This window comes from Oncorhynchus mykiss, chromosome 23 (genome assembly GCF_013265735.2).
Source record: "Oncorhynchus mykiss isolate Arlee chromosome 23, USDA_OmykA_1.1, whole genome shotgun sequence".
NCBI lineage: Eukaryota > Metazoa > Chordata > Actinopteri > Salmoniformes > Salmonidae > Oncorhynchus > Oncorhynchus mykiss.
The window spans coordinates 21,424,109-21,438,700 of NC_048587.1; the positions used below are offsets into that span (position 1 = coordinate 21,424,109).

Genomic DNA, 14,592 nt, shown 5'->3' on the forward strand with positions numbered 1-14,592 from the left:
AGTTTTGAAATCAGTAGAATGTACGGTAGAAGCAAAGTATGATAAGGAGATAAAAAGAGAACACAGAAGGCTGTTATATGAAACACCTGTCTCCGGATTACATCTTCAAACTAAGGGCAACCATAGCATCCGTGACAGAAAGGGAGAAAGATTTGATGATTCTTATGGCATTGCTCACGGTCAGTGTAAACCAGAGTGACTTGACACAACGGGCCAAGCAAGCTGTACAAACAAAACGGAAACCACATAGGACGTCTTATTTAATGAAAAGGGTTGCAGTCTGCCATGAAGCATTCATCCAGGTAAACAGGTAAGAGTCTAGCTACAGTTTCAGATATTATACGTTTCTAATTTTGTCTGAATTTTTTTTCATTGCAATTTAGAGCTTATTGTTACCTAGCTAGCTGGCATTAGGTGGCTGGCTCGCTAGTTAACATTAAGTGTATGATCTGTGTATTAATATTATCTCAGAAATCCATTTTCATTGCTAGTTATAGCCTAATGTTAGCATTGAACCTATTTGGTTAACTTTAACTAGCTATGACAATCGGTTTGTATTGCTAGTACTCTAAAGATTGGGTTTATGGTTAATTGTTTAGCTAGCTGCACCAAAGTCAATGGCAGGACAGAAACAGGCTCTCTGAATATAGATTCCCTTGTTCATGCTTGGTTCGGATGGACCAGATCATCACTGGGGGCGGGTTCCCAGTCATCAGCACTATCTGCAGTGCCTCTATGGACACGTTTGCTCAGCCACTTTACCCCTGATTGTGTGCATATAACTACCTCATCACAAGTATCACTTATATTGTTGTTGTACATACTGTATATTATTTTGGTCTTTCTCTACTGGCATTGATACTTGTTACTTTTTTCTTTATATTGGCATTATTTTTGATATTGCTACTATACCCAACCAAGCCGCACTGCTTCTTAACACAACGCCATCCAACCCGGAAGCCAGCCGCACCAATGTGTCGGCAACCTTAGTTAGCGCACACTGCGCCCGGCCCGCCACAGGAGTCACTGGTGCGCGATGAGACAAGGATTTCCCTGCCGGCCAAACCCTCCATAACCCGGACGACACTAGGCCAATTGTGCGTCGCCCCACGGACCTCCCGGTTGCGGCCGGTTACGACAAAGCCTGGGCGCGAACCCAGAGTCTCTGATGGCAGAGCTGGCGCTGCTGTACAGCGCCCTTAACCACTGCACCACCCGGGAGGCCCACAATTTCACATTTGTATACATAAGCCCAAATCAAGGCTGTTGGTCACACATGGACATTTTAACGCCGATCTTGATAAGAAATTACTATACCAGACACTTTTGGATAACATAAATAGGAAACAAATAAAATAACAGTAGGTTACACCAACATTAGTTTTCATTCATACAAAGTGTTGGGTAAATTGCCACAGTAGATTTGTCATGGTACAAAATGCTTATCAAATAGATGCATCGCCTTTAGGGCTCCATTTTTGGCTGGCGTTAAGGTGGTGCTAGTGTCAAACGCACGTTAGTTTGCAATTTCATCATGGAAAAAAAACTAACACTGGCATTTTCCAGCCCTAACACCAGGTTCTGCATTTTACCTGTCTAACATCAGCACGCTTGCGATTAGATGGGAGGGGTGGAAAATATTTGAGGCATGTCCTTAAAACCTCTTAAGGATCGCACCCTTTTTAAAAACTTTTAGCCTAAAATGACATTGTTTTGCGGAGTGGAACGGGAACCCGAGCAGACTGGGATGAAGTAACCAAGGTATTTTTTGACACAGGGGGGACATGGAGTGCAGGTCAGGAGAAGCTCGTGCAGGTTGCTGGAAACTAGGAGCGGAGGCTGAGGCTGGCACGAGAGGTGTTGAGACAGGGTAAGCAGGCCGGAGGGGAATCCAGGGGAGTAGTAGAGTGGGGAATCCAGGGCAGAGTAGCAGGATGAGGAGATGTAGGACTGGAGACAGGAACCAGTCAGACCTGGCAGAACTGTAGAGGAGAGGAAAACAGGCACAACAGGATCTGAATAGTAACAAACAGCTAGAAATGTAGACTGACTGAGCAGAGATTACAATCTGGCAGCGTGGAAGTGGCAGGGCTGAGTATTTGTAGAGGTCTTGATTATGGAACAGGTTGCAGCTGGTGGATCTGCTCTGACCCCAGCACACCTGTCTCTGCCCACATAATCACACACACACACAGAGAGTGCGAGAGAGTGTACTGGGGGAGGGGTGGCAGGTCAAGGAGACACAGGACGAGCAGTAGAGGGCTTTGCAGGAGCAGATTTGACAGACATACCCAAATCTAACTGCCTGTAGCTCAGGACTTGAAGCAAGGATATGCATATTCTTGATACCATTTGAAAGGAAACACTTTGAAGTTTGTGGAAATGTGAAATTAATGTAGGAGAATATAACACATTAGATCTGGTAAAGATAATACAAAGGGGGAAAAAGTGTTTTTTTCTCTCTCATTATTTTCCCCATCATCTTTGAAATGCAAGAGAAAGGCCAAAATATAATATTCCAGGTTAGGTGCAATTTCAATTTTAGCATCAGTGTTTGTGCAAAGTATTAGACTGATTCAATTAACCATTGCATTTCTGTTCAAAATGTTGTATCAAGTGGGGTGACACCGATCCTGTAGAGGTTAAAAATCCAAAGTGCTCAGTTCAGGCAGCGCTAGTAGGGAAGACCAACCAAAAGCTGGTTTTAACGCAGTTGGTTTTAACGCAGTTGGTTATGGCATTAATTTTGACAGCGGAAACGCAGCCTATCCAGCCGTGACGCACACTGCCCATATGTGCATGGAACAAGATGTAAAAACCAAGTATAGCCTACCCTCATCTCAATGAAGTCTGTTTTCTTTTTGTCCTGCCAAATGTAATCAAGTAGCTCGTCAAGATCGTCGATAACGTGTTTGGCTCGTGAGACTGCTTGGAAATACATTTTATTTACCAAATCTTTATTAAAATATCAAGTTGGAAAGGAACAAAACAGTGAGCTGAGGTTCCCTTTTTATCTATGTATTATAGGCAGGCCTACGTTATTTTAGCTATGCTTTCATTGTGTGTAAAACCCCATCCATGATGTACAGTGGTTCCTCCTTTAAAAGTTGCGTGCTTACACCACAGGACTTAGAGGTATCTAGCGTCACGGCTTTGACGTGAGCCACCGCTCCCTGGTGACTTTATTCAGCAAAGATGGCTGACAAAATGTAAATGTAAGTAGTTTTAACGTCATAACGAGTCAAGCAAAAAATGTACAATTGAAAGGAAAATGTTAGTTAATGTAGAGACAAATGGTTGTGTGTATTTTTTTGTTTACGAATATTGCTATTTAGCAAGTTTTTGTCTGTCATATCCAATACCAGGTGTATCAAACTCCATTCTGTGAATAATGCTGTGTCTGCATGTATGTATTACAATTATACACTTCAACAGTGTTTACCACTCCTGCTCCTGGGACATCAATGATTACACATTGTAACTATGCAATAGACTAGAAACTGATTTCTAGAAAATGATTTCTAGAAAATGATTTAAGTAATGGCTGCTTTGTAATTCAGATATTCTCACAGATCCTAATGGAAAATGCCCCTTAGATATCCATTTAGAGTCCTCCAATCCTATAAATGTACAGTGGGGAGAACAAGTATTTGATACACTGCTGATTTTGCAGGTTTTCCTACTTACAAAGCATGTAGGGGTCTGTAATTTTTATCATAGGTACACTTCAACTGTGAGAGACGGAATCTAAAACAAAAATCCAGAAAATCACATGGTATGATTTTTAAGTAATTAATTTGCATTTTATTGCATGACATAAGTATTTGATACATCATAAAATCAGAACTTAATATTTGGTACAGAAACCTTTGTTTGCAATTACAGAGTTCATACGTTTACTGTATTTCTTGACCAGGTTTGCACACACTGCAGCAGGGATTTTGGCCCACTCCTCCATGCAGACCTCCAGATCCTTCAGGTTTCGGGGCTGTCGCTGAGCAATACGGACTTTCAGCTCCCTCCAAAGATGTTCTATTGGGTTCAGGTCTGGAGACTGGCTAGGCCACTCCAGGACCTAGAGATGCTTCTTACGGAGCCACTCCTTATTTGCCCTGGCTGTGTGTTTTGGGTCGTTGTCATGCTGGAAGACCCAGCCACGACCCATCTTCAATGCTCTTACTGAGGGAAGGAGGTTGTTGGCCAAGATCTCGCAATACATGGCCCCATCCATGCTCCCCTCAATACGGTGCAGTCGTCCTGTCCCCTTTGCAGAAAAGCATCCCCAAAGAATAATGTTTCCACCTCCATGCTTCACGGTTGGGATGGTGTTCTTGGAGTTGTACTCATCCTTCTTCTTCCTCCAAACACGGCGAGTGGAGTTTAGAACAAAAAGCTCTATTTTTGTCTAATCAGACCACATGACCTTCTCCCATTCCTCCTCTGGATCATCCAGATGGTCATTGGCAAACTTCAGACAGGCCTGGACATGCGCTGGCTTGAGCAGGGGGACCTTGCGCGCGCTGCAGGATTTTAATCCATGACGGCGTAGTGTGTTACTAATGGTTTTCTTTGAGACTGTGGTCCCAGCTCTCTTCAGGTCATTGACCAGGTCCTGCCGTGTAGTTTTGGGCTGATCCCTCACCTTCCTCATGATCATTGATGCCCCACGAGGTGAGATCTTGCATGGAGCCCCAGACCGAGGGTGATTGACCGTCATCTTGAACTTCTTCCATTTTCTAATAATTGCGCCAACAGTTGTTGCCTTCTCACCAAGCTGCTTGCCGATTGTCCTGTAGCCCTTCCCAGCCTTGTGCAGGTCTACAATTTTATCCCTGATGTCCTTACACAGCTCTCTGGTCTTGGCCATTGTGGAGAGGTTGGAGTCTGTTTGATTGAGTGTGTGGACAGGTGTCTTTCATACAGTTAACGAGTTCAAACAGGTGCAGTTAATACAGGTAATGAGTGGAGAACAATGTCCTGTTAAAAATAGTGTAGGTCTTATTTATTTAACCTCTCTAGGGTATGTGGCCAACATCCAGTGAGATTGCAAAGCGCCAAATTCAAATACAGAAATACTCATTATAATAATTCAGAAAAGATACAACTATTTTACATAGGTTTAAAGATTAACTTCTTGTGAATCCAACCAAGGTGTCAGATTTAAAAAATGCTTTACGGCAAAAGCATACCTTACGATTATTTGAGAACATAACCCAGCAGACAAATCATTACAAACAGTAACCAGCCAAGTCAGAAATCTGTCCTGTTGTCCTGTTGTCAAGTCAGCATCTGAAGAACACCATACCTACTGTGAAGCATGGGGGTGGAAACATCATGCTTTGGGGCTGTTTTTCTGCAAAGGGACCAGGACGACTGATCCGTGTAAAGGAAAGAATGAATTAGGGCCATGTATCGTAAGATTTTGAGTGAAAACCTCATTCCATCAGCAAGGGCATTGAAGATGTAACGTGGCTGGGTCTTTTAGCATGACAATGATCCCAAACACACCGCCCGGGCAACGAAGGAGTGGCTTCGTAAGAAGCATTTCAAGGTCCTGGAGTGGCCTAGCCAGTCTCCAGATCTCAACCCCATAGAACATCTTTGGAGGGAGTTGAAAGTCTGTGTTGCCCAGCAACAGCTCCAAAACATCACTGCTCTAGAGGAGATCTGCATGGAGGAATGGGCCAAAATACCAGCAACAGTGTGTGAAAACCTTGTCAAGACTTACAGAAAACTTTGACCTCTGTCATTGCCAACAAAGGGTATACAACAAAGTATTGAGATAAACTTTTGTTATTGACCAAATACTTATTTTCCACCATAATTTGCAAATAAATTAATTAAAAATCCTACAATGTGATTTTCTGGATTTTTTTTTCTCCTCATTTTGTCTGTCATAGTTGAAGTGTACCTATGATGAAAATTACAGGCCTCTCTCATCTTTTTAAGTGGGAGAACTTGCACAATTGGTGGCTGACTAAATACTTTTTTGCCCCACTGTAAATCAATGAGATTTTTATTTTCACTTAATCTCCATTTGGGTACTGGTAAATTAGGATGCAGAAATGTTATGCTCTTAGTGTAACCTTAATATAATTAGGCAAGTCAGTTAAAAACAAATTCTTATTTTTCAAGTACAGCCTACTCCTTCCTCGTGCCCTGCGAGGATTCTTTAGCTAAACAGCCCAGTACTGTACTGCTGACCATCACGTTGTACAGCTCCATATTTACCGTTCCAGCAAGTGTCAATCAAAATTATGGACGCAACTACTCATTCCAGGATTTTTCTAAATGTTTACTATTTTCTTACTATTTTCTACATTATAGATTAATAGTGAAGACATCACAACTACGAAATAACACATAATGAATCAGTTAAGAACAAATTCTTATTTACAAGGACAGCCTACTCCTTCCTCCCCAATGGGAATTAGAACCATCATCATTAGTCATTTAGGTCAACATTGGATCATTCAGAGATCCTCACTGAACTTCTGGAGAGAGTTTGCTGCACTGAAAGTAAAGGGGCTGAATAATTTTGCACGCCCAATTTTTCAGTTTTTGATTTGTTAAAAAAGTTTGAAATATCCAATAAATGTCGTTCCACTTCATGATTGTGTCCCACTTGTTGTTGATTCTTCACAAAAAAATACAGTTTTATATCTTTATGTTTGAAGCCTGAAATGTGGCAAAAGGTTGCAAAGTTCAAGGGGGCCGAATACTTTCGCAAGGCACTGTATATTCAGAGGGGATGCGCATGGTGGAGACCTGGTCTGGACTTTCCACCGTAGTAGCACCGGGAAACCCCTAAACACCTCCCCAAGCACTCTCGTGACCACCCCTTGAGAGCCCTCTGTTGCCACGAAATAGTGGGGTTATGACAGGCCAACCAGGGTAGGCCCAGCACCACGGGAAACACAGGAGAATCAATAAGGAAAATACTAATTCTCTCCTTGTGACCCTCCTGCGTAACCATGCCCAGTGGCGTGGTGCCCTCCCTAATTATCCCTGACCCTAATGGTCGACTATCTAGCGCGTGCACAGGGTAAGGGCATATCCACAGGAACAATGGGGATCCATAAACTATAGGCAAATGCTCTGTCAATAAAATTCACAGCTGCGACTGCATCTACGAGTGCCTTATGCTGGGAATGCGGGGAAATATTAGGAAAATGTATAAACAAAAACATGTGAGCAGCAGGGGGCTCTCAGTGAGCCGACTCACCTGTGATGACACGAGAGTGTCCTGCCTGCTGCCTCAATTCCCAGAGGAACCTCCCCAGCACCGACCAGCAGTGTGCCCTCTGCGGCCACAGATGGTACAGGAAATGACCCCTCCTCCGGTCGCCCTAAGCGCAGCACCTCCCAGCTCCATGGGTGTCGGAGCGGTGGTGCTTGGGGATGGAACTGACAGGCCCCGATCCGGACGTCCGCGGGTAACCAGCCGGATGGACAGGTCCACCAGCTGGTCAAACGTGTGAGTGGTGACCCTGCAGGCCAACTCCCAGATGGACGTCCTCACGCAGACTGCACTGGTAGTGATCGATCAGGGCCCTGTCGTTCCATGCCGCGCTGGCGGCCAGGGTCCGGAAGTCTAAGGCGAACTCCTGTGCCCTCCTCGTCCCCTGCCTCAGGTGGAACAGACGTTCACCCGCCGCTGTACCCTCAGGGAGGTGGTTGAAAACTGCCCTAAAACTTCGGGTGAACTCCGCGTAAAGGTCCAACACCGCTTCTCCTTCCCCCCTTTCAGAGTTGGTCCACTCCAGGGCTTTCCCTGAGAGACAGGAGACGAGGGTGGACATGCTCTCACGTCCCGAAGTAGAGTTCCAGCTGGAGTAGGAACCCCTGGCATCCGGCAGCAGTCCCATCATACTCCCTCGGGAGAGCGAGCCAAATCCCACTGGGACCGGGTGAAGGAGGGGTGAACAGTGGTGACTGTTGTAGTGGTGCCGATGGAGGCCCTGGAAGAACTCCTCCTGTCTCCCATCGATCCATCGTCTGCAGCACACGATCCATGGTGGTGCCAAAACATTGCAACATGGTCGCATGATGCTGGACGTGCTCCTCGACCGTAAAAGGGGGGTTGTCTGCTCCTGCTGACTCCATTTTTCTGGTGCGTGATTCTGTAGTGGTCTGGGTGTAGCTGGTGTAGAACAGTCAGGCGCAGGACAGCAGAGATGAGTAACACAAGTAACTTTACTCAAATATTCCAATAACATGTCGTAATACTGAGCCCACAATAACGGACCGAACATACATAAAACAATCACTCACAAATACCATGGGGGAAAACAGAGGGTTAAATAATGAACAAGTAATTGGGGAATTGAAACCAGGTGTGTAAAACAAAGACAAAACAAATGGAAAATGAAAAGTGGATCGGCGATGGCTAGAAGGCCGGTGACGTCGACCACCGAACGCCGCCCCGAACAAGGAGAGGGACCGACTTCAGCGGACGTCGTGACAGTTATAACGTTATAGTGCATTTAAAGTCAACCTGGTGACTTCAGAATGATGACGAAAGATGTTCCTACTAATTATAATTATTCCCAGACCTGACTGCCCTTAACCAACACAAAAACATCCTATGGCGTTCTGCATTAGCATCGAACAGCCCCCGTGATATGCAGCTGTTCAGGGAAGCTAGAAACCATTATACACAGGCAGTTAGAAAAGCCAAGGCTAGCTTTTTCAAGCAGAAATTTGCTTCCTGCAACACTAACTCAAAAAAGTTCTGGGACACTGTAAAGTCCATGGAGAATAAGAACACCTCCTCCCAGCTGCCCACTGCACTGAAGATAGGAAACACTGTCACCACTGATAAATCCACCATAATTGAGAATTTCAATAAGCATTTTTCTACGGCTGGCCATGCTTTCCACCTGGCTACTCCTACCCCGGTCAACAGCACTGCACCCCCCACAGCAGCTCGCCCAAGCCTTCCCCATTTCTCCTTCTCCCAAATCCAGTCAGCTGATGTTCTGAAAGAGCTGCAAAATCTGGACCCCTACAAATCAGCCGGGCTAGACAATCTGGAGCCTTTCTTTCTAAAATTATCTGCCGAAATTGTTGCCACCCCTATTACTAGCCTGTTCAACCTCTCTTTCGTGTCGTCTGAGATTCCCAAAGATTGGAAAGCAGCTGCGGTCATCCCCCTCTTCAAAGGGGGGGACACTCTTGACCCAAACTGCTACAGACCTATATCTATCCTACCATGCCTTTCTAAGGTCTTCGAAAGCCAAGTCAACAAACAGATTACCGACCATTTCGAATCTCACCATACCTTCTCTGCTATGCAATCTGGTTTCAGTGCTGGTCATGGGTGCACCTCAGCCACGCTCAAGGTCCTAAACGATATCTTAACCTCCATCGATAAGAAACATTACTGTGCAGCCGTATTCATTGATCTGGCCAAGGCTTTCAACTCTGTCAATCACCACATCCTCATCGGCAGACTCGACATCCTTGGTTTCTCAAATGATTGCCTCGCCTGGTTCACCAACTACTTCTCTGATAGAGTTCAGTGTGTCAAATCGGAGGGTCTGCTGTCCGGACCTCTGGCAGTCTCTATGGGGGTGCCACGGGGTTCAATTCTTGGCCCGACTCTCTTCTCTGTATACATCAATGATGTCGCTCTTGCTGCTGGTGAGTCTCTGATCCACCTCTACGCAGACGACACCATTCTGTATACTTCTAGCCCTTCTTTGGACACTGTGTTAACAACCCTCCAGGCAAGCTTCAATACCATACAACTCTCCTTCCGTGGCCTTCAATTGCTCTTAAATACAAGTAAAACTAAATGCATGCTCTTCAACCGATCGCTACCTGCACCTGCCCGCCTGTCCAACATCACTACTCTGGACGGCTCTGACTTAGAATACGGGGACAACTACAAATACTTAGGTGTCTGGTTAGACTGTAAACTCTCCTTCCAGACCCATATCAAACATCTCCAATCCAAAGTTAAATCTAGAATTGGCTTCCTATTTCGCAACAAAGCATCCTTCACTCATGCTGCCAAACATACCCTTGTAAAACTGACCATCCTACCAATCCTCAACTTCGGCGATGTCATTTACAAAATAGCCTCCAATACCGTACTCAACAAATTGGATGCAGTCTATCACAGTGCAATCCGTTTTGTCACCAAAGCCCCATATACTACCCACCATTGCGACCTGTACGCTCTCGTTGGCTGGCCCTCGCTTCATACTCGTCGCCAAACCCACTGGCTCCATGTCATCTACAAGAGCCTGCTAGGTAAAGTCCCCCCTTATCTCAGCTCGCTGGTCACCATAGCATCTCCCACCTGTAGCACACGCTCCAGGAGGTATATCGCTCTAGTCACCCCCAAAACCAATTATTTCTTTGGCCGCCTCTCCTTCCAGTTCTCTGCTGCCAATGACTGGAACGAACAACAAAAATCTCTGAAACTGGAAACACTTATCTCCCTCACTAGCTTTAAGCACCAACTGTCAGAGCAGCTCACAGATTACTGCACCTGTACATAGCCCACCTATAATTTAGTCCAAACAACTACCTCTTTCCCTACTGTATTTATTTTATTTATTTATTTATTTTGCTCCTTTGCACCCCATTATTTTTATTTATACTTTGCACATTCTTCCACTGCAAATCTACCATTCCAGTGTTTTATTTGCTATATTGTATTTACTTTGCCACCATGGCCTTTTTTTGCCTTTACCTCCCTTATCTCACCTCATTTGCTCACGTCGTATATAGACTTGTTTATACTGTATTATTGACTGTATGATTGTTTTACTCCATGTGTAACTCTGTGTTGTTGTATGTGTCGAACTGCTTTGCTTTTTTTTGGCAAGGTCGCACTTATAAATGAGAACTTGTTCTCAACTTGCCTACCTGGTTAAAAGAGGCGAAATAAATACAAAAAATAAAAAATTGCCTCCTTATGAATGTCATAGTATTTCCAAGCCACTGTAATGCACTTTTGATGAAATCTTCATCAGCAATCATTGACAATGCATTGGGTAGAATGCCCAGTCGGCCATCAGTCCAAATTAACGTTAAAAACAATATTGTTATGAAACATGTAAGCCATGAATAAGGTCCTTGGATGTATTCCATCAAAGCCACTACACAGCACAACACAATCTAAACAATACATTAATTGCACTATATAACGGTGACAAACGGTGCTCACAAGCTGTTAGGGCTTACATAAGTCCCAACAGCAGTCCCAACACCTTACCACTGCTATACCTGGCTATTAGCGGAGCCTTGTCTGGCAACAAAACAGTTTATTCAGCCTCATTTACTGCCTTTAAAAAAACATAGCTGATATTTGCTAGCTAATGACAACATTGTCATCTGTCTAAAGTAAATTTGATGACATGATAATGCTGGCAAAGTTGTTTCCTACTAAATATTTGACTACTTGATCAATGTCGTCATATTTCCAGAAACTATAGTGTAAGTTAGACTAAACAGTAGTTAGCCTCCGTCCAGAATGACTGGGCTTGAGAGGGCGGCTATAGAACGCTCATAACAATGTCATGGCACGACCAAGCCTATGAGTGAGTTATTTTCAGAAGTCAACTGGCTCTGGCTGCCAAAACAGACAACTACTCTATCTAAACATGAATAGATTCTCAATTTCTATATGGTTCTAGAAACATGAAAACCTTTACTTTCATATCACATCAAAATATTTTCACAAATGCAAAATGTACACTTACTGTGCTCTGTTTTAACAGTAAAGATAGTAACCAAGAAAGTGTTGAACAAATCAAAATATATCTTATATTTGAGATTCTTCAAAGTAGCCACCCTTTGCCTTGAGGACAGCTTTGCACAAGCTTGGTATTCTCTCAACCAGCTTCATAAGGTAGTCACCTGGAATGCATTTCAATTAACAGGTGTGCTTCGTTAAAAGTTAATTTGTGGAAATGTATTTCCTTCTTAATGCGTTTGAGCCAACCAGTTATGGTGTGACAAGGTAGGGTTGGTATGCAGAAGATAGCCCTATGTGGTAAAAGTCCATATTATGGCAAGAACAGCTCAAATAAGCAAAGAGAAATGACAGTCCATAATTACTTTAAGGCATGAAGGTCAGTCAATACGGAACATTTCAATGACTGAAAGTTTCTTCAAGTGCAGTCGGAAAAACAAAGCGCTATGATGAAACTGGCTCTCATGAGTACCGCCACAGGAAAGGAAGACCGAGAGTTACCTCTGCTGCAGAGGATAAGTTCATTAGAGTTACCAGCCTCAGAAATTACAGCCCAAATAATAATAATTTAAAAAATGCTTCACAGAGTTCAAGTAACAGACACATCTCAACATCAACTGTTCAGAGACTGCGTGAATCAGGCCTTCATCGTCAAATTGCTGCAAAGAAACAACTACTAAAGGACACCAATAATAAGAAGAGACTTGCTTGGACCAAGAAACACAAGCAATGGACATGGGACTGGTGGAAATCTTTCCTATGGTCTGATGAGTCCAAATTTGAGGTTTTTGGTTCCAACCGCCATGTCTTTGTGAGACAAAGAGTAGGTGAACAGATGATCTCCACGTGTGTGAAGCGTGGAGGAGGACTTGTGATGTTGTGGGGGTGCTTTGCTGGTGACACTGTCAGTGATTTATTTAGAATTCAAGGCACACTTAACCAGCATGGCTACCACAGCATTCTGCAGTGATACTATAATTTGTTTTTCAACAGGACAATGACAAGGGATATTTGACCAAGAAGGAGTGATGGAGTGCTGCATCAGATGACCTGGCCTCCACAATCACCCGACCTCAACCTAATTGAGATGGTTTGGGTGTCACGCCCTGGCCATAGAGAGGTTTTTATTCTCTATTTTGGTTAGGCTAGGGTGTGACTAAGGAGGGCATTCTAGTTTATTTATTTCTATGTTGGTGTGGTTCCCAATCAGAGGCAGCTGTCTATCTTTGTCTCTGATTGGGGATCATTTATAAGTTGTCCTTTTTCGTTTGGGTTTTGTGGGTAGTTATTTTCTATTTAGTGTCTGCACCTGAAATAACTGTTTTTAGTTTTTTTCTCTTTGTTGTTTTGTTGGAGTGTTTATTGATTAATAAAACATCATGAACACTTACCATACTGCATTTTGGTTCATGAATTCCGACAAGAGCCGTGACATAGGGATGAGTTGGACCACAGAGTGAAGGAAAAGCCAACAAGTGCTCAGCATATGTGGGAACTCCTTCAAGACTGTTGGAAAAGCATTCAAGGTGAAGCTGGTTGAGCGAATGCCAAGAGTGTGCAAAGCTGTCATCAAGGCAAAACTTGGCTATTTTGAAGAATCTCAAATATAAAATATATTTAGATTTGTTTAACACTTTCTGTGGTCACCACATGATTCCATAGGAGTTATTTTATAGTTTTTTTGTCTTCACTATTATTCTACAATTTAGAAAATAGTAAAAATAAAGAAAAACCCTTGAATGAGTAGGTGTGTCCAGACTTTTGACTGGTACTGTTTAATAAAACTGTTCATCTAAAATAAAAATGTAAATATAATGTCTACCCCATACAAATATTATTTAAATCTACATAATAATTCACACAAGATGAGGTGTAGTCTACATTGGCTACTTGAATTGACGGCCAGTGGACCTGCAGTCTAAGTTACTGTAAACACCGCTTCTAACTGCCCCCTGGCGGCGATTCTAAATATTCAATATTCATCCAAATCCTCCTGCTGCAGGATTATTCCGCGACAGATAGAGGGTCAAATAAAGATCTAACATCTGTATATTGATTATTGGATAACATTATTGATTGCTGGCTTTTCTATTCAACTGCCTGGTATTTACAGCATATTGAGCTTTTGCCCCTTGCCTCTTGACTCTCAATAATGGGCTGCGACTGTGTGTGTGTGCTTGTGTGCGTGCGTGTCCTGTAGGAGTTTGTGATGATCGTGGTGTTTGGGCTGGAGTACATCATCAGGATATGGAGCGCCGGCTGCTGCTGTCGCTACAGGGGATGGCAGGGACGCCTCCGCTTTGCCAGGAAACCCTTCTGTGTCATAGGTAACTGTGTGTGTGTGTGTGTGTGTGTGCTGCACTGCAAAGGTGCTATCACTCCACCGAGAGATGCAGCCTGATTGCTAGAAATAGACTTCGATTTCGACATTTGAAAATGTCCTGATGTCGATATATGCCTTCCTCGTGGTTCACAAAAAAAGAAAAACAGTTGCTCAACACTGGGCTCAAACTCATGATGCTCAGAGCCAAAGTGCACTGCTCAGACCACTGCTCTACGGCAGTTCACAATGCTCTAGCAAGTCGTGAGAATACTCGAGGATACTTGATGGAAACAGTGCTGGTTGGTTTGCGGAGCCATCCCCAAACCATAGCCCTTAGTTTAACCACTCAAAATGAATGCCTAAACTGTTAACCTTTGAGTTGTTTCTGTTTTAACCCTGTAATGCATTGAAAATAGACGTTCATCCACAATACGTTGAATTTCAAATGGAAGCTATGAGATCTTGTTGTTGAGAGATGATCATCAAGACTGTCAATATTCAAGGCTGACTTCTGATTGACAGATGGCGTACTTCAATACACAAACAGAGAAAACAGAAG

The 14,592-nt window shown here is 43.6% G+C and overlaps 1 protein-coding gene across 8 annotated transcripts in view; it reads left to right on the forward strand.

The window, feature by feature from the left end:
• The window catches only part of LOC110502446 (potassium voltage-gated channel subfamily KQT member 5-like), a 142,362-nt gene that overhangs the window by 105,564 nt on the left and 22,206 nt on the right, over positions 1-14,592 (forward strand). For all 8 annotated transcript variants that reach the window (XM_036960016.1, XM_036960013.1, XM_036960017.1 and 5 more), the window contains one exon: positions 13,911-14,037. In XM_036960016.1, coding sequence (XP_036815911.1) covers positions 13,911-14,037 — 127 coding nt within the window. The remainder of the gene's footprint in view (positions 1-13,910; positions 14,038-14,592) is intronic.